This window comes from Debaryomyces fabryi, assembly GCF_001447935.2.
Source record: "Debaryomyces fabryi strain CBS 789 chromosome Unknown contig00037, whole genome shotgun sequence".
In the NCBI taxonomy this organism is placed as follows: domain Eukaryota; kingdom Fungi; phylum Ascomycota; class Pichiomycetes; order Serinales; family Debaryomycetaceae; genus Debaryomyces; species Debaryomyces fabryi.
Window position 1 is genome coordinate 46,024 of NW_015385463.1, and position 19,812 is coordinate 65,835.

General features: G+C 36.5%; 11 protein-coding genes across 11 annotated transcripts; 5 read left to right on the forward strand and 6 right to left on the reverse strand.

The window, feature by feature from the left end:
* Positions 1-142: 142 nt before the first annotated feature.
* CHS4 (Chs4p) lies at positions 143-2,017 on the forward strand (the record flags this gene model as incomplete). The annotated part of the gene is made up of 1 exon (XM_015611061.1): positions 143-2,017. The coding sequence occupies one exon, from the start codon at positions 143-145 to the stop codon at positions 2,015-2,017; it is 1,875 nt and encodes a 624-aa protein (XP_015468120.1).
* Positions 2,018-2,976: 959 nt separating this feature from the next.
* AC631_02232 (uncharacterized protein) lies at positions 2,977-3,798 on the forward strand (the record flags this gene model as incomplete). Its single annotated transcript, XM_015611062.1, has 1 exon — positions 2,977-3,798. The coding sequence occupies one exon, from the start codon at positions 2,977-2,979 to the stop codon at positions 3,796-3,798; it is 822 nt and encodes a 273-aa protein (XP_015468121.1).
* Positions 3,799-5,294: 1,496 nt separating this feature from the next.
* Positions 5,295-6,011, forward strand: RCT1 (Rct1p; the record flags this gene model as incomplete). Its single annotated transcript, XM_015611063.1, has 1 exon — positions 5,295-6,011. One exon carries the CDS (start codon positions 5,295-5,297, stop codon positions 6,009-6,011), a length of 717 nt encoding a protein of 238 aa, XP_015468122.1.
* A 152-nt stretch (positions 6,012-6,163) lies between these two features.
* On the reverse strand, positions 6,164-8,941 carry KIP3 (tubulin-dependent ATPase; the record flags this gene model as incomplete). The annotated part of the gene is made up of 1 exon (XM_015611064.1): positions 6,164-8,941. One exon carries the CDS (start codon positions 8,939-8,941, stop codon positions 6,164-6,166), a length of 2,778 nt encoding a protein of 925 aa, XP_015468123.1.
* Positions 8,942-9,226: 285 nt separating this feature from the next.
* Positions 9,227-10,576, forward strand: AVT7 (Avt7p; the record flags this gene model as incomplete). Its single annotated transcript, XM_015611065.1, has 1 exon — positions 9,227-10,576. One exon carries the CDS (start codon positions 9,227-9,229, stop codon positions 10,574-10,576), a length of 1,350 nt encoding a protein of 449 aa, XP_015468124.1.
* A 202-nt stretch (positions 10,577-10,778) lies between these two features.
* LAC1 (Lac1p) lies at positions 10,779-11,924 on the reverse strand (the record flags this gene model as incomplete). Its single annotated transcript, XM_015611066.1, has 1 exon — positions 10,779-11,924. The coding sequence occupies one exon, from the start codon at positions 11,922-11,924 to the stop codon at positions 10,779-10,781; it is 1,146 nt and encodes a 381-aa protein (XP_015468125.1).
* A 369-nt stretch (positions 11,925-12,293) lies between these two features.
* On the reverse strand, positions 12,294-13,384 carry SSN8 (cyclin-dependent protein serine/threonine kinase regulator; the record flags this gene model as incomplete). The annotated part of the gene is made up of 2 exons (XM_015611067.1): positions 12,294-13,150; positions 13,207-13,384. 2 exons carry the CDS (start codon positions 13,382-13,384, stop codon positions 12,294-12,296), a joined length of 1,035 nt encoding a protein of 344 aa, XP_015468126.1.
* A 270-nt stretch (positions 13,385-13,654) lies between these two features.
* Positions 13,655-14,033, reverse strand: AC631_02238 (uncharacterized protein; the record flags this gene model as incomplete). The annotated part of the gene is made up of 2 exons (XM_015611068.1): positions 13,655-13,875; positions 13,937-14,033. 2 exons carry the CDS (start codon positions 14,031-14,033, stop codon positions 13,655-13,657), a joined length of 318 nt encoding a protein of 105 aa, XP_015468127.1.
* Positions 14,034-14,540: 507 nt separating this feature from the next.
* AC631_02239 (phosphopantothenate--cysteine ligase) lies at positions 14,541-15,578 on the forward strand (the record flags this gene model as incomplete). The annotated part of the gene is made up of 1 exon (XM_015611069.1): positions 14,541-15,578. The coding sequence occupies one exon, from the start codon at positions 14,541-14,543 to the stop codon at positions 15,576-15,578; it is 1,038 nt and encodes a 345-aa protein (XP_015468128.1).
* Positions 15,579-15,644: 66 nt separating this feature from the next.
* Positions 15,645-17,102, reverse strand: SAM50 (SAM complex subunit; the record flags this gene model as incomplete). Its single annotated transcript, XM_015611070.1, has 1 exon — positions 15,645-17,102. The coding sequence occupies one exon, from the start codon at positions 17,100-17,102 to the stop codon at positions 15,645-15,647; it is 1,458 nt and encodes a 485-aa protein (XP_015468129.1).
* Positions 17,103-17,625: 523 nt separating this feature from the next.
* Positions 17,626-19,416, reverse strand: CRZ1 (DNA-binding transcription factor; the record flags this gene model as incomplete). The annotated part of the gene is made up of 1 exon (XM_015611071.1): positions 17,626-19,416. One exon carries the CDS (start codon positions 19,414-19,416, stop codon positions 17,626-17,628), a length of 1,791 nt encoding a protein of 596 aa, XP_015468130.1.
* Between the last annotated feature and the right edge of the window lie 396 nt (positions 19,417-19,812).

The following is a 19,812-nucleotide window of genomic DNA, read 5'->3' on the forward strand; positions in this document are numbered from 1 at the left end:
ATTGAAATTGTTGGTAATATAGAGTCAAGAGCTATTTTTACGACAGTTGCTACTTGAAAGGATTGATTGGCGGGTTTTTTGGTTAATTTGGCATCAAACAGGACAATTTTAGGTTAGGAAACTAGAATACAGGCAGATTGACATGAGTGATCATCCTTATCGCCAGAAGGCAGTTTCGACAAATGCGCCATATCCAGTTGAAGATTATGGAGAGTCATTACCACCACAAGAGGTCGGAAACAACAGCGTTGGACACGAGTCGAGTGGATCTCTAGTACAGGCACCAGGATCGGGCTATCAGACACCAGTTAGAGAGATGGAGGCTCCATTGCCTTTGGGGGTGCTTGGGGGTAATAACGAGACGGACGGAACAGCGGGCACTAAGGCCCCATACCCGGTGTATGAGTCGCTGACGCCACCACCGGTATTTGCCCAGAAAGAACCACCTCTTATGTCTCCAAACTCGAACCCTCTATCCACCACTTCGTCTGTGACGAATCTCAACCTCAACCAAAATGCATTGGATAGTCAGATTTTCTCGAAATCGGAGACTAATTTAGTTAATTCGGCTCCTGATTTCGCTAAGTTTGGCCACAATAGGTCTGTATCATCGACCTCGTCGTTTTTCCACGACCGTTCTGACAATGCCAGTATGGTTGACTTTAGTCAGAATATTATACAACAATACCTCGGTGATAATTCAAGCCACTTATTGCCTAGAATCAAGACCATTGAATTGTACAGAAAGAATGCTAAGAGGTCCAATGACCCAAGTGTGTTATTCCAGTACGCTCAATATATGTTACAAACTGCTCTCATGTTAGAATCAACTGATGTTGGTTTAAGTACTACTAATACTCCCCAAGGACATTCGATTGAAAATTCACCTAAAAAGGGTCCATTGGACAAAGAAGCCAATACTTCATCATTAACATTAGGTAGTGATATATTCAAAAAGTCACACAACAAATCAAAATCGGCCGCATCGCTTGATTTTAGCAATTCCGATATCAACTTGAACGACAAGAAGTTGAAAAGAGCATTGTTGAAAGAAGCACTTTTCTATTTAAAAAAATTGTCTGATAAGGGGTATGTTGACTCACAATATTTACTAGCTGATGCTTATAGTTCGGGAGCATTAGGAAAAATTGAAAACAGAGAAGCATTTGTGTTGTTTCAGTCCGCAGCCAAACATGGCCACGTAGAATCAGCTTATAGAACATCGTACTGTTATGAGGAAGGTTTGGGAACGGGGCGTGATGCGAGAAAAGCCATTGACTACTTGAAGATGGCAGCATCGAAGAATCACCCGGCGGCTATGTACAAATTAGGGGTGTACTCCTTCTACGGAAGAATGGGATTATCATCAAATGTGAACACTAAAAAGGTTGGAATAAAATGGCTTACTAGAGCTTCTAATGTCGCCAACGAGCTTATCGCAGCAGCACCTTATGAGTTGGGAAAAATTTATTTTAATGGGTTCCAGGATATTGTCATTGCTGATAAAAAATATGCATTAGAATTATACGCACAAGCTGCAGCACTTGGCCATGTCCAATCGGCCGCTATTCTAGGCCAATGCTACGAGTTTGGAGATATTCTTCCCCAAGATTCAAATCTCTCGATCCACTACTATACCACTGCCGCATTAGGCGGAGATCCAGAATCGATGTTGGCAATGTGTGCATGGTATCTTGTTGGATCAGACCCATATTTACCTAAGGACGACACCGAGGCATTCGAATGGGCCAAAAGGGCAGCCATGTGTGATTTACCAAAAGCCCAGTTTGCATTGGCTAACTTCTATGAAAAAGGAATCGGCTGTATCAAAAATGTTAATGAATCGCAGCACTGGTATCAAAAAGCTGCGCAAAATGGGGACGAAAAGTCGTTGTCAAGAATTACAAATAAGGAATTGGCTTCTTCAATCCAGAAGAAGTCCAAGAAGAGAGCTGTTTCATCAAAGACCCCACCATCTGCCAACGGGGCCCAAGAGAAGGATTGTATTATCATGTAAGTTTGTTTTATCTCAGCATTACATAAGTTAATATTTAATTGAAAGCAATTTATGATGATCCACTGTAGTAATTGTCAAACAAGTGTTATATTTATAATTCAATAACAGGAGTTCTAGCAGCTAATGATTTTAGTATATAAGTTTAAATAACATAGAAACTAAGTATAATAATACATTAATAACTAACACCGAATGGTAATAAATTAAGCACGTAGAAAGAGCTATTTTATTTATTTATTTGATGTTACTTCTAATCAATGAATATGTGGTGCTCTACAGGTCTTGCTAATATTAACATCGATCTGCTTTTGAGTAAGATACATACATTTCATATTATTAACTAAAATACTTACTTGGCTAAAGCAAAATATTTATACGATTAAAGATGTATAGAGTGAGAAAAGCATAAAATTTACTTGAAATGTTATGGCTATGATCTCTGTGTACTAATATAGAAAACGATAGGATGATACTTTGCATTTTTGATTCACTCACTCTTATCAATAATAGTATATTTCTTTTCATCATGGGTGAAGTCAACAGTATTCTTAGGTGGTGACAATCGAAGATATCGGATATACCGGATATATTCCTAAACAGGACATAGAACAATATAGTTAAACCCGAACCTGAAATACTGGAACACTTGCGTGGAGTACATAAAGGGTAGTAATTGTTTTCCATTTAGTGCTATCATATTATCAGAAAACTAATTAAATCTTGATTTCACTAGTACCCTTGATAAAAAGAGCCCAGTTCTCGTCACTGGTGCAACAGGTTATGTCGCTGGATGGATTATCAAAAGATTGTTACAAGAGGGAGTTACTGTGCATGCAGCTGTTAGAGATACTTCCAACAACAGTAAACTTGCTCACCTTGAAAAGCTAAAAAGTAGTAAAGGTGGTGATTTGAAATTTTTTGAGGCCGACTTGTTGAAGGATGGATCTTTTCTGGAAGCAATGGCTGGCTGCAAGGTGGTCTTCCACACTGCTTCTCCGTTTACATCGAAAATTACCGATCCTCAGAAAGACCTTGTTGATCCTGCTAAGTTAGGAACAAGAAATGTGTTGCATACAGCAAACAGGACGGAATCAGTGACTAGGGTTGTATTGACCAGCAGTTGCGCTGCAATTTATGGAGATAACAAAGACCTCCTTTCGCTTCCAAATGCTACTGTAGACGAGACAGTTTGGAACCAAACTTCGTCCTTAACTAATAATGCTTATTCTTATTCTAAAACATTGGCAGAAAAAGAGGCATGGAAAGTAAGCGAGAATCAAGACAGGTGGGATCTTGTTGTTCTCAACCCCAGTCTTGTTTTTGGGCCAGGATTAAACCCGAATGCCACATCCGAAAGTTTTAGTATCATGAAAGCGTTTGGAGATGGTCAGATGAAGTGGGGTGTACCGGATATTGGTGTAGGTATCGTTGACGTGAGAGATTTGGCTGAGGCCCACTTAAGGGCGGCATTTGTACAAAGTGCCCATGGTCGATACATCATATCTGCCCACAACACCTCCTTCTTAGAGATTGGGAAGGCATTATCACCTGAATACGATTCTTATCCAATCCCGAAAAGTGCAGCTCCAAAATTTTTGATTTGGTTGATCGGCCCGTTGGTCGATAAAAACTTAACGAGGAAGTATGTTTGCGATAATATCAATTATAAGTGGAAGGCAGACAATTCAAAGGCCATTGGAGAATTCCAGCTTAAGTACAGACCCCTCAAGGATACCGTGTGTGAATTTTTCCAACTGTTAATTGACAGTAAGCAAATTTAATAAAAGATATTTATGTACAATAACGGAAACCGTAGTATTATTGATATAATGTGACGTATCAACTGCAAACTCTTGTCTGATGTTTCTTTTATAATTTAATTGACACTAGAACTTTTATTAATTAAAAATCATTGACTCAGGAATTATTAATAATTTGGATTTGAGAATAGGCAATTCACTTTGAGCAGTCTACTAGAAGGGGTGAAAGAACTAGAGTACGCTTCGCTCTAACAGCTTCGAATGACTTGAAGAATAACGATTCATTCGGCATTGGCAGTAGCAGATGCAAATTGAAGAACAAACGTGTGTGAAGTATGAAATTTTGGTATCATATGCAGCAAAACACCATGAATTCTTCTGTACATATCCAAGTAAATATGCAATAGAGATTGAAATGAATATATAAGCTTACCCATCAATATAGCTCCACCGATAAGGAGAAAGCCACATTCAATGAAGTAGTTGTAGCGCTGGAAACGGCATCAAAGGCGTGGTATTTCCGTCTAGCGCTTGCAAAATTCAAGCTGACAATACAGTGGGTATGGAAACAAATTTCACTCAAAACTAACGTCTATATTGCAAATTCTGTTCTAATGAAATTTAATGGTTCTTGAAACAAATAAGTACTGTGATACTTTCTGATGTACGTGTGGAGTTATGAATTTGCTGAGTTAACATGAACACTAGCATTAGATCTAAAAATGCACCAAATAGGGTAATCGCAGTTTCCCTCTTGTATAACTCGCTGTCCAGTTTACATTTACGATTCACTATCTATTCACTCTATACTTTCACTATGCTACCATCTTCTAACATATATCCAAGTACCATTTTCCCTGTCCTACGATATAAATCTCAAATACCGAACTAAAATCACTAAAATCACCCTGAGGCATCAGCTCGTGAATTTTATACAAGCATTATCATGCATTGTCGTCTCTGGAAGTTAATACTACCATTCAAGATTATTTCTTCTCTCATATTCGACAAACATAAACCATTTAATAGGTATCACTTGCTTATATATGTAATACTACATGCGATATTGCATTTCGAACAAAATCGTCCACCACAAATACATCCTCTAAACAATAGTAGTATTTTCAATTACTACAGTAAATACTATAAATACTACAACAATACTATACAAACAGTGCACTATACATGTTCTGGCAATGTCTTACCATTTTTGGCTATGCAAACGCATCGATCATCACATCAATGTACCTTGTTCTTTAGAACACGTATACAATTGGATTTGAGCCCCTTATTTCGGTGATTTGTGACCAATGTGGCTGAAGACTCGGTGACTGAAATTAATTGAGTTACGTAATGATGCATTCATCATAGGTGAAAGAACAATCGTATAAACACAACGAGGAGACTATAAAATGTGAACAGATTCCTCTCAATCAATTAAGCTAATTATTTGTTCTTTATAATAAAATTTTATTTATTCAGTTGATTTAAATAAATTTCATTAAAAAAATATAATTATGTCTGCAAACGATTTTTATTCATCCGGTGATCAAGGATCATACGAACCAAGCCGTGATAACCAACAACAAGGCCAACAACAAGGTCAACAAGGAGAAGATGGTGACAGAGGTCTCATTTCTACACTTGCAGGTGGTTCTCTTGGAGCATTTGGTGGATCTAAATTAGGTGGAAACCACTCCACTTTAGGTGGTATTGGTGGTGCCATTGCTGGAGCAATTGGAGCCAATAAAATTGAAAACGCATTTGAAAGCCACGGATCACAAAATCAAGGACACGGTCAAAACCACCAAGGAGGTGGATTGGTCGGTGGATTGAGTAACTTCTTGGGTGGAGACAAGCATGGTGGAAACCAAGGTGGATACGGTGGAAACCAAGGTGGATACGGTGGTAACCAAGGTGGCTACGGTGGCGGAAGACACGAAGGTGGAAGACACGAAGGTGGAAGACATGAAGGTGGATTCGGTGGCGGATTCGGTGGTAGAGACGAAGGCGGATTCGGTGGTAGAAATGAAGGTGGATACGGTGGTAGAAACGAAGGTGGATACGGTGGTAGAAACGAAGGTGGATTCGGTGGTAGAAACGAAGGTGGATTCGGCGGTGGTCCAGGTGGTCCAGGTGGTCCAGGTGGTCAAGGTGGTTACGGTGGTGGTCAAGGTGGCTACGGTGGTGGTCAAGGTGGCTATGGTGGTGGAAACCAAGGTGGTAGATGGTAATTTATTTAATGCTTTTATGAATCGTACCGTTCTCTGAGTTTAGTTTAATCAGAATCAATAAATAATATGTCTGCTTTTGTTTAATATCGTTTTATTGTAATCATAACTCATTATACATTTATTCTATATGAATTGCACGGATTGGAAACGGTCTACTCGACTTTCTCGGATCCATTGCTCTCTATATCTCTAGAATCCTCGTCATCTTCCACATATGTGTTATATCTATTGATTACCCTAGATGGGGCCCCTAACGAGTTCATTTTTATCTTAGTGTTCGTTTGAGTTACAGGAAGATACGTTGGGGTCGATTCGGTAATCTCTTTTGGCGTAGATGCTTGCGTCGAGTTCGTTATCTTGGTGCTTGCCTGTTTATTTAATAATGGAAGCTTGGTTAATGGTTCATTATTTTCATTTGTTGATAATTTACGATTGGTTAGGGGCTGAAACTTCCGATGCTTGTTTCTACTCTTACTTAAGTCTGCCATTAGGCTTCGATTCATGTTGTCTTTAAGTAGTTGAGCCAAAGGCGGTGAATCGAGCGTTGGGTCGAATTGTAGATCCAAATCATCGATCATATTAGTCTTATCAATAACATTATTTCCTATAGGTGAATCATCTTCACAATCACTCTTGAGTATGGTATTTTGTTCATCTATGCTAATATCACTCTCAGCCAATGTAGAATCTTGATTAGGAACGTCCCAACGAACTTTTTTACCCAGTTTCTGTAGCATGGCCGCCGAAATACTCGAAGAATTCTTCCTGGTTATAGATTTCTTGAAATCTCTCGGAGGAGAGGATTTCAATGGTGAATTAGATCCCCGCTTGCAATCTCTAGGTTTCGGCAAGTTTATGGATGTATTAATAACATGATTATTGGTATTGTTTGTTAGTATTTCTTGTTCTTTCAATTTTCTTTGCATAAATGATGATGTGGTGTTTTCAATGGCAGCATCATATTCGCCTTCTAGAATTTGTTCTAAGGCCTTAGCAAGGCCATCTATTGCAGTTTTCAAACTGGCTGTCGTATACTCATTAAGATTCTCCTTATCAGAGTTAGTGTAGGCAGCCAACATATCCGTGAAGCTTCTCGGAAAGAAATCGAAACCTCGTATTTCGTGAACAAGATGGTCGAACAAAATAGACGAATTAAATAGTATTTCTCTTTCTAGTGAATCTTTCAAACATGCGACTAGAGAATCAAATACGACAGTATTATTATCCGACCATCCTTCTTGTTCTCTTAGTTTCTTTAACATTTGCAGTGTGGATTCATTAAAAATATAATCGATTTCATTTGGTCTAGAATATTGGGTCTCTAAATCTGATATGCCAGTAGTTATTTTGGAAATCAATTGCTCTGATAAACTCATAATGTTATTTATGCCATGAATATTTCCACTCTTGGTCAATTTGTGGAGATATTTCGTCAACGATTCTATTTCAAGTTTTTGAAGTAAAAGTAGCTTTCTCTTAGCTAAAAAGAAATACTTCTTCCATTTCTCCTGATGCTGTTTGGCCAAAGATACTTTTAAATTAGATATATTATCCATGGTAACATTAAGACACTTTTGGCTCAATAAATTTTGCTTTGCAATAGTCAGTTCAACTACTTTCAACTCTCTAGCTCTTAAATCTTCTATTTCTTGCTTTTGTTGAGTAATCATTTTTAAGTAAGAGCCAACATGCCTATCAAGGTTGTGCTGATTTCTTATAAGTTTTGTTTTAATTTCTTTCGCTCTATCTGCATATTTCAATGTATTTAATGTTTCATCATAATGTTGGGACAGGGGTGACACACAGACAATCATCACTGTCTTGCAATTACCGCCTAATGAAAATTTGAGCAATCTAGTGAGTTTAGAGTCTCTATAGGGAACATGATTTCTTCTTCTTGGATCACATAATGCATTTATGCAGTTACCCAATGCTAACAAGGATTTATTGATGTTTGCACCTTCATTCAATCTCGCTCCTCGATTCTTAGTGGCAGCCGCTCTTTCACTTCCAGCTAAATCAATGATTGATAATGTAGCATAAGTATGCTCTTCACTTATATCCGCAGTTCTATTCTTTTGAACTACATTAATCTGAAGCACTGCATGCGACCTTGACGACGTAGCATTGGCTTCTGTAGGTGAGCAAGTCCTATTTTGGTTACCAATAAGTATTAAATCCATAACTTCTTCAACGGACTTTGGCTTATGTGACAGCAAATTTGAAACAGATATTTTCTTATTTGCATCCTCTCTTAAAACTAGTCGCTTGAAGTGAGTTTCTGGATTAAGCAAATCTCGTATAGTTTCATTATAGATTTCTAAGAAGGACATGCTGACGTCAAAGATCTTAGTATCAGTTAATCCTTCGATTTTCTCGTATAATTGCTTCATAGTCAAAAATATTACTCCCGGATCAAGAGGTGTACCCAGAATTGTATGCGTCTTACCACAACCTGTTGCACCATATGCAAAGACAGTCGCATTGAAACCATCCAAAACACTATCCAATAATGGTCTGGTGGTGTTGTTATATACGTCCTCTTGCGTCGCTTGTACGTCAAATAACTTGTCAAACACAAACCGATGTTCTCGTATCCTAGAAGTGACCTTTGTATTAGGGAAGGCATTTTTTTGCATCTGTATTAACGGGTTGGTCTCGGGCGGATCAAATATCAACATTCTATCATCCACAACATTTATAATTTTTCGAATGCCTCTAGGCATCAAGTTTGACTTTTTTGATGGGGTATCAGAAGCATTGTTGACACTCAATGATCCATCCCCAAGAAAAAAATCTTCATTATTTGACTTTATGAGATTATTTTCTTCACCAGGAGTGAACGGCCTAACCCTAACAGCCACTGTAATAGACGATTCTCTTGAACTATTCAATCCAGACGATGAAGCCACAGTACCAGTTGCATTCATCTCTGAATCAATTTCAATTTTTTCGTGAATGAAGTTGCAACAATTTTGGTATCAGAACACACGTATTTCCCGACTGTATAGTTTATTTCTTCTTAATACTAGTTCTGATCGACTTTGGTTAAGGCGTTAAAGAAATTGTGTATTGTTTTTATATTGGATCAAATCAATCAAAACAAATTCTATGCGCGTAATTCTCTAATGGGCTTTCTGTACAGAATGCCATTTAGCAATAGATCTTCTTCCTCTAAAGGATTCAATTCATTAAACCTTAGTTATAAGCATACCATGCCCACAGTAGATTTACACCATGGGTCGTCCATGGTATCGTCCGCAATCAATTTACTGAAAACAATTATTGGTGCAGGCCTCCTTTCAATTCCGTACAGTTATTCTACTGATGGAAGCATCCTTGGTACGGTGATTATATTGCTAGCTGCTCTTACATCGGGATATGGACTCTTCCTTCAGGGATATGTTTCACAATATGCTCCTTTGGGTCATGCAACTTTCTTCAACATTTGCTCCATCACATATCCCTCTTTATCGGTTGTATTCGACATTGCGATCGCAGTCCAGTGCTTTGGATGTGCCCTTTCATATTTGGTATTAATTGGGGACTTAATGCCCACGATTATTACCAGCCTTAGTTTTATTTCAGAAGAACATTATAGAACGTTTTGGATTCTTGCTTCGACAGTAATATGTGTCCCATTGTCATTCATGAAGAATTTATCATCTCTTCAATATACATCTGTGTTGGGGTTGATAGCAATTTTCTACATGGCATTATTGGTGGTGGCTCATTTTTTAATTGATGATATTCCAGATAGTTCCAAAGGGGAAATCAGATTGTTTCCTCCAAATATATTAGGAGTGTTCAGTACTTTCTCGATTGCCGTGTTCGCCTTCACAGGTCATCAAAACATGTTTTCAATCATCAATGAAGCCAAGGATAAGTCCTTGAAAAGCATTACTGAGCTTATTAATATTGCTATTATTGCGTCATCTGTTTTGTTTATTGTAGTTGGTTTAGCTGGTTATTCTACCTTCGGGGATAAAGTTAATGGAAATGTCATCTTGCTGTATCCTAATTCATGGACCACCACATTGGGCCGCCTCTGCATCGTTTTCATGGTAGTATTTTCGTTTCCATTAATGTTCCACCCAGCAAGAATTTCAGTAAATAATATCTATCATACAATCTATTCCAAAATTACGGAAATGAAAGAAAATGCAAGTTCTGAGGATGAGACAACGTCATTGTTAGATGATGCATCACAGGAAATTCATGAGACTGGATCTGTACTGGAGGATTTATCCAGAAAGACTACTGTTGTTCCGTTTACACACAATGTATTTTTGATCATAACTACAATCTTATTGATTATAGGGTACACTTTAGCTATCACGATTAAATCATTTGCATTGGTTTTAGCAATTATTGGGGCAACAGGGTCTACAGCTATCTCGTTTATATTGCCCGGTCTATTTGGTTACAAATTAATTGGTTCTGAAGTAGATTATCCATCGAAGACTGACTTATTATTGAAATCGTGTTCGCTTGCTCTTGTGATTTGGGGATTTGGGGTTATGTTTTTATGTTTATACACTACATTATTCATGGGTAGCTATTAAGGTTCATAATTAATTATAATAGATACCTATATATATATATATATATATCAAAATATTATATTTTCCATGAAATTAAATAGCATTAAGTGCAACTGAAGATAATTTTTAAATAAAAATCTTTATTCCAATACTTATTGCAAGTATCTCTATTATACAAAAGCATATTTTATTTGGTATGTAGCAAATTCAACACACGAGAATTTTATTTTATATTAATGTCGCTTCCAATATCAGGATAATCCCTTTTCTTTTCAGAAGAATGATGTGCACTAGATTTTATTTCGGAATCTTCTTCGTAATCCAGATCATCTTCATCACTTCTAACATCTTCAGCTCCTTTTCCCAGTATGACTTTGTAGGCGACCTTCGAAATTAAATACATCCAAACCAAAGTGATTAGCTGTAAGCCTCCCAACAAACAAAAGAAACTATTAAGAATTGTTGGAGTCCAACATCTCTTTTGAAATAGACCAGGTATGCATTCCGAATTGCTCATTAAAGTCGATGCTTTATGCCAACTCTGATAGAACAAGTAATTGTATAAACCATGTCTTAATATCACCCACGATATCATGAATAAAACAAACATAAAATCGCACGCATTGTTGTAACCAGAGTATTTCAAAAGTTTGGCAGCTGCTAAGAATATGTCAACTGAATCCATAATCATTAAGATTAAATGACCTATTCTATTATAATAATAGTAATATGATCCAATAATCAACAAACAGGTAATTATATGGTGACTGAACATTTGGAAATGGTCCTTTCTTCTCTCCTCAATATTCAACACAAAAATCTGCTGCAACCAGAATGCCATAGAAATGAGGTAATATTTCTTGAACAACGACTCTAATTGGTAATGTGGCCAGTTTTCGTAAATATGATCGAAGTTGAGCCAGTACGGCGAGTAGTAATATAAGTAAGCACCATATATGAATGAAAATGAATAGTATACAAACGACCAACTTTGTTCAGAAAATCTCACCTTAGCCTTTCTGGAGTGAATGTCACAGAAGTATGAGGCAAATGGTTCAAAGCACCACTGCATGAGGAATGATCTGAGAAATGTTAGCAATATAACCCAGTGTATAACATAATATCCATCGTCGATCCCAATATCATACAATGCTCTTCCGCTGTATGATGTGCCTGTTCTGTACTGTAAGCGAATAAATTTTGATGCAAACCCTCCTGGAAAGATATAGTTGAATAAATGAATGCCACATAAAAGCGCTCGTGACAACGGTATTTGATTTCTTTCAACCATGGCTAGATATGAGTTATGGTATTTTTCATTGGTACCTGGTGATGTGTCAACAGGCTTTAGTTGAGACGAAGAAGACATGCTAAATTATTTCCTGGCAATACTTAGCAATGGATCAAGTCTTTATTTCTATTCTAACAACTGTGAATGTCTATACTTGTCGAAATATGTTCTTGAGTCAACTCTTTTAGGCCAATATCTATAAGAACCAACTTTTCAACCTATATTGAATAAAAAAAATTCAACACGTATATTTTAAATGTATCACGTGAATTTTGTTGAAACTGCTTGTAAGAAGTTTCAATTGTAATCAGCTATTGTAGTGTATATGAGGTCGAATTATGACCAATAGAGATGATAAAGACAGGTGCGAGGAAGGGAATATGCATTTGTAATGTAGAGAAGTAAAAGGTGTTGATACTTATAGTCAAAAACAGACAATTCACGGGATTATGTAGATCTATTTAATAGCATGTCTTGTAGGATCTTTTTAACAGAAATTTCGTTGTACCGGTTCCAAATGGCATACAAATTGATGATATCTTGTATAGCTTCGACGACTTCGTTCAAATTGATGTGGGAATGATCTAAAAAGGACATGAACTTGTTGATTTTGATTGTATTTTCGTCGAGTTCTATATCGTGGAAGCCGTTGGAGTCGGATGGGTTAGCGATGTCATTCATGGTGGCACCAGAGGTGGCCAAGGCCATAAGGTCTTCGGCATGGATAGGGCTGGGGTTGGGTTTTGATTGGGGGTCCATGCTAACTGTGTCGTTAGACATGGAGTTTGCACCAAGACGCAATGAGCTGATATTTTTCTTGAGCACTATAGTTATGTATATGGTAGCAATGGCTATTATATGTGGCGGTAGAAGGAGGTGTAGGTCTGTGATGTAGCTGTCGTTTATGAGGGACCACGAATTCTGTAATTCGTCGTCCGACAAGGAAAATCCGTAGACAGCATAGCTTTCACTCAAATAGTCTCTGATCTGTAGCAATGAACGATATGGATGGTGAAGAATCAAGTACAGGTCCATCTCCTCGATCAAGTAGAACTCAAACTCGGCTAGCTTGGTTATATCCTGCGGGATGTATTCAGGCCAAAGATTCCTTGCTTCTGACGTGATAAGCCGTATATGTTGGGGACATTCTTCAATTTTGCAAGCAGCGTATAGGCACGTAGTCACAAGCAAGTATACATTTATTTCTTTCAACAGCACTTTGATGAGGAACCTGCTCATGTATACTTCTGCTGTAGCTAATGCTATTTGCCTGACATTGAGCCTTCTGCCTAATTTGACTAGAACTTTATTATAGTTAGTAACATCATTCATTATCAATTCAATTCAAGAAAATACATACGGTTATGCAAATATATTCTTGTATTAGCATCATATTCGACATTTGGGTAATCCTTGATAAATCCATTTTGAATCATCTTCTTCTCAAGCAAGAGAAGCTTTCGCCTTGATTCCAACAAAGAATGTCTGGTAAGTTGCCATCTATTACGTTGTGACGAGTTCCAGAAGTCTGCTGACATCTTGATAGTCTATATATCTATTGTATCAGAGAGATAGCACACACTGAGTTTTTTCAAATCGCAAGACATCTGGTCCGATAAATTATGGTCAGATTAGGCGCACATATAAAGAAATGAACTGGATGTACTACGATACTGCTTCAAATTATTACATTAATTAGAAAGTTAAGATAATATTATATATATGACTATCTCAGGTTATGCTAATGTACACATGTTGATTTTGGATGAAGAACCTGGTGGTAATTGTACTTTATTGTGATTGTTCATTTACATCTCTCCACAATTGATTATCTTAATATCCGGGTATGGCTTATCAAGTACCCCTACTTTAGTCTGCTCTATTTGATTCACAATATCAAACCCTTCTATGACTTCTCCAAACACAACATGTTTACCATCTAGATGTGAGGCCTCTTTGCAGCAAATGAAAAATTGACACCCATTAGAATTAGGTCCAGCATTGGCCATGGAAACACTATATTTCTTGTCTAAAGAATCAGTTAGTACGCATATTTAATCAGCAATACATTATGTAGTTAAAAAACTTACGGTCATAAGGAAATCCTTCATCATCAAATGTATTACCTCCATATATGGATATGCTTCCCAAGCCATTTCCACGAACAAAATCTCCACCTTGAATCATGAAGCCTTTTATCACTCTATGAAATGTACTCCCTTTGTAACCTCTTGGGCGACTATTCTCTCTGTATTCTCCGGTGCAAAATTGTCTGAAATTTTCACAAGTTCTTGAATCATTGTTAGTTTGAATTATTCAGCCACATATTATGAAACATACATACTTTGGCAATTCATTTGCAAATAGCTCGATCTTTATCCTACCTAATGAAGCATCTGTTGATATCTGTTAGTAATTAATTCAGCTAGATTATTAGATTTTGGTAGTCATAGCAAGTAAAAAGAGCACATACCTCCTTTATTCACCTAATTTGAATTGTTAGTATTAAGTACAAGCACTTATCGTATGAAAGAAGTACATACATCTAAGAATACTACTGGGTTCATTGTAAAAAACGGTTGATGGGATTTACGAATTAGCTTGATGTAATTGGTTTAGTACGATTTTCGTGATGCATCAAAATTTAATGTCACTTATTCGAGTTTCCATAGTTGAAGATTATCATTCACGAAAATGACACCAAGATCACCACAACAGAAGACATATCATACGTCGAATCCAGTTGCAGAAACTGCAATTGACAGAACTATTCCAGATTTGCCAATTGCACAGTTATCTGATGAAGATAAATATTTCAGAACTCACAAAGCTCCCCCATATTTACCTGAGATCGAGCAACAAGTGAATGATTTTATTGAATATCATGCTTCTAATACCGGAAAACGTATCGTATTAGTAACATCTGGTGGTACCACTGTTCCATTAGAGAATAATACCGTTAGATTTATCGATAATTTCAGTGCTGGTACTAGAGGAGCAACATCGGCAGAGTACTTCTTAGAGAATGGGTATGCTGTTATTTTTTTACATAGAGAATTTTCTCTTTTGCCATATTCAAGACATTACAGTCATACAACTAATTGTTTTTTGGATTATATGACGGAAGTTAATAATAAGGTGGAAATCAACCCAGACTTTGCAGATGAAATGTTGGTTGTGTTAAGAAAGTACAAAGAAGCCAAAGAATCTCAATCGTTATTATTGTTACCATTTACTAATGTGAATCAATACTTATACACCTTGAAATTAATGGCTATTTTGTTACAAAAAATTGAAAACAAAGCATTATTTTATTTAGCAGCAGCTGTCTCCGATTTTTTTTTACCACAATCAAGAATGCCTCATCATAAAATACAATCTCAAGCTGCAGGTAAATTGATCATCGACTTGGAACAAGTACCTAAATTCTTGAGAAGATTGGTAGACAACTGGGCACCATCTGCAATGATTGTTTCGTTCAAATTAGAAACGGATCATCTGATCTTGATTGATAAAGCTAAGGGTGCATTAGACAGATACCAGCATCAGTTAGTAATTGGTAACTTATTGCAAACTAGAAAGAAGGAAGTTGTATTTGTGCATCCGGATGGATCAGAAGTTTGGATTAGATTGACAGACGAACAAAAAGCTAAAGACATGGACATCGAAGGATTAATTATTCCTGCTGTAATTAAGGAACACTCCCAATGGATTGAAAAATATTCTAAATAAATATAAAGCATAAAAAAGAATTTACATATTTTTTGGTATACATTATAATATACAAGCTATTTACAATTATAAAAAGGAAATACCAATACCATATTGCAAGCCTTTCCGTATATAATCTCTCTCGTGCGAAGCAATAGGTAAAACAAAATTCAATTCAAATCTTGCCATTGGATGGTTATAAAGAACACCAAAACCATATCCAATCGAGAATTCAGTAGTCAAATTCTTAATTGTCTCCATAGATGTTTTAGATTTGTCTAGGGGTAATAATTTGCCAAAATTAATAAAATTATGAATCTTAAAATTAGAGTCATCACTTACTCTTGGAAATTTGGAAATAAGTGATAAACCTCCATTAAGGAAGACATCACCTCCGATAGATGAATTATAGTTTTTAGGTCCTAAACCATTTAACGTGAAAGCCCTTACATCATTTGGTCCACCAATATAGAACCTATCTAATAAAGGAGTTGCATTATCCTTAGAAAATATTAAACCTGACTTACAAGACATGATAATTGAATGGTATTTGTTAAGTTTATAAGCAAATTGAGATTCCATTACTGACTTGATAAAATGTGAAGAGTTGAAACTCCATAAACCAGAATATTCAATACCTAATCTGAGAAATTTACCACTGGTAGGCAAATGAATATTATTTCTAGATTCATATCTCCAGTTATACATTATTGATGACTTGAAGTTATTACCCAGTTGGTTTAAAACATCTAGAGACTTTGATTGATTATTTGTCAAACATCTCCAACAATTCTCAAAAATTAATTCGTGGTTTATAGGCAGTTTATATTGTGTGTATATCTTGTTAGTCATTCCTTTAACATCAAGGTCACTATTCAACCAGTGCAATTTTTTAACATTGAGGTACGCCAAGTTTTCCCAGATATAATTTGCATTATTAAAAATTGGTTGATTATAATTAAGCAAATAAGACGATTGTGTTCTTGTACCAGTAATAGCATCAAACGTAAGGTTTTCTGCCCCACCAAAAATATTTTTGATTTGAAATTGAATATACCCATCACCTTCGCCATTTCCTATGTTTGTACCAGTTTTAGCATAAAAACGCTTCACTGGTATAATATTGAAAATTGGTACAATGTCAATAGACGGTTTGCCTCTACTTAAATATGTCTTCGGTATTGGATTCAATGTCACCAACAAATTTTCAACAAGACCCAATTTAGTAAAGTTATGAGTTACTTGATCTATGTTCTCAGTTAACTTTGTTAATGTAGACAAATTATTAGACAACAAAGGTTGGAGTTGCGTTTGAAGAAAATTGTTTCTGAATGATTGGGAATTGGTAACTTGTATGTTCTTAATCTTTACAGGTGTACTTGCATTATCTTTGAATAATTCTTCGAGGAATTCTCTATTTTGCTTATTCATTAATTCTTGTTTCGAAAGCTGTAATTCTTCAAGAGTTTTTTCCTCCTTACTCTTAACCTCCTGGAAGTTAGACGATAACCTATCTATCATCTGTTCATCATGTTCCAATGACATTTTGCAGATTAATAACGCAAAATGCTTATTCTAAACCAGAAATTTCTGATAAAAATTGAATTCACCTTTGTGCGAATTTCTTATGATACCAGAGCCATAAAACTCCAATCCTACGCTGGAAAGTTAACCTACAGCTTTATTAGTAAATAATTTTTCATTCCTTGTTGGTACGCATATGTAGTCCTATTTAAAATTATCCAATGCAAATTCTAACGTCCTTTAATCGTATATACCCTTAACGTTGCGGCTATATAAATTTAAGACAGGTTGGTAAGCTCCATCCTTTTGTAAATGTCAACGTTAAGTATACACTATTTAGAATTTGACTAAGCTTTGAGATCCCAAATTCTAATACAACCCTCTTATCTTAACCAAACATAGTTTAATATAGTACAATGAGAAATTGAATCCCGGATGAAATTCTATCAGAATATACAGGTGATTTTTCTCAGCTTCACCGGAGCACATATTTGAAACCTTTACATATGATATGTACTCAATATTCTGATATATGACTTGAAATTTAATCTGGAGGAGAAATAGCCACTTGAGGAATTGAATGCATGCTATTCGACGTACTACTTATTAATGCACTCGTTGGACTCAAGTATTCATTAGCTGTTCCAGATTCACCGATAGATGCTGGATCTCTCAGCGGATCATCCCCACGATCTCTTTCGTCTTCTTCGACTAGAAGTCTAATACATTCCTTACCTGCCTCAGTTTGAAAATGTCTTCTTAAAGCATCCGCCCTTGCGAACTTTCTTCCACAACCATAGGGTGTACCATCCTTTAAAAATCCTTTACATTGGAATTTCTTTTCTCCCGTATGCAAATCCTCATGTCTTTTACGATCATGTTGTCTTGCGAAAGCCTTCCCGCATACATTACAAATAAAAGGTCTCTCATCGGTATGGGTTCTAAGATGTGATTTTAAATTATAAGGCCTTGTAAACCTCTTATCACACAAATGACACGCGTATACGGATGGATGCTTTTGAGTTCTTTTGGAGGATTGATTTGGTGATGCCAATTCTAACATCTTTTCTCTTGACGAAACTGCCCCATTATTCGAAGCAACAGAGCTTTCATCGTCATCGAGATCCTCTTCCTGGGATATACTCTTCGATCTAGACCGGGAAGTCAGTCTAGACCGCAGAGACCTTGCAGAATGATTCTTCTTTCTACCTCTCTTAATGGTTTGATACTCATCTGGATTTAATAACGAACTATGTTGATCGGATACGTCTGAAATGACTGACCCGGGACTAGTAGGCGTTAATTGATAATTGGGTATCAACTCATTGCCATGATTTTGTCTATGAGGAGAATTATTAGACGAATTATGTGATGAATTACTGAATAAAGATGGTGTTTTGGCCGCCACTTGCTCCGGTACCTGGTCTATGGAAATTGACACCTCGCGCTGTGACTCTTTTTGCATTGTATTATAATTAATCAAGTTATTTTCTGTCAACTTGTTCATGGAATTCAAGTTTTGTTGATAATTGTAGCTTTGGTTATTTGAATCTAAATTATTGCTTCCATTATATTGTTCTTGTTGTCCGTTAAATGCTTGGGTGACTGAGTAATTAAATTGAGGAACAGGTTGTTGCATTGCGTTTTCTGACATACCCATGAGATTTGTACTCGAAATAGAACCTCCTAGGGCAATTTCAGTATCAAACGAATTTAAGTTACCTTGGTTATTAGAGTCAAGGTATTGTTGTTGTTGTTGTTGTCGTGGATGCTGTTGCACATCAGAATAAGCATTACTGAAATGCGAAGCAGCGTCGACATATGGACTGCCTGGATTCAGCGAGGTATCACTATACAATGAATGCGATGAATATACCGAGGGGGATTGTGGATGAAGGTGATTCAGGTTTCCAAACATGTTTGGCGGTGACAATAACTCACTATTTAATTGCTGAAGGTTATTAGAATTTAACGACAATCCTGGATTATTGCTCAAGTTAATATTCACATTCCTATTGAACATTCCATCGTACATATCTCCATTCTGTTGGTTATTGCCTACTGAAATTGAAGAGTTCGTGTTTGTATGTGACATCCGTTGGTTTCCTCCTCCATGCATTGCGGATTGCATCGGCTGGGCATTCACCGGTACCCCCATTACTGGTTTAATGAATAAATCTTCCGTTTCTGGCTTCAGGTATTGGTTCTCCTCCATTGAGTTATAACGGCCCAGTCCTGCCATATTTATAGGACTGTTTAACTTTATATCTACTGGAGGTGAAAGATTCAATATATCATATAGCTGATCTTCTTCACTTTTGATTTCATTTGACATATTGCCACACCTTATTTACCCACTAATAAAAAATCTCTATCAATCGTTTTTATTTATAATTTTCTAGTATAGTGCACCTCAAGCAGTATTTTAATCAATGAATTATTTCACCAAATATTTAATCCGCTTTCGTTTCAATTAATTTTAATAGTGGCCTTTCAGGTTGGATAATATATTGCTTTATTACTTTACCGCTGGTCTCAATATACTAGTAGTAGCTTGTAACAAGTGCTTCAACACTTCAATATGTTGTTTAAAATGGCGCAGTTGATATCATGAGGTTTTGAGCTTCACACGATAGGCTAATAATGTCTATAAAACTACGATGACATCCTTTCAGCAACAATAGGATTATGTGATCCATACACCTTGAACCAAACATTTCCGTCTGCACGG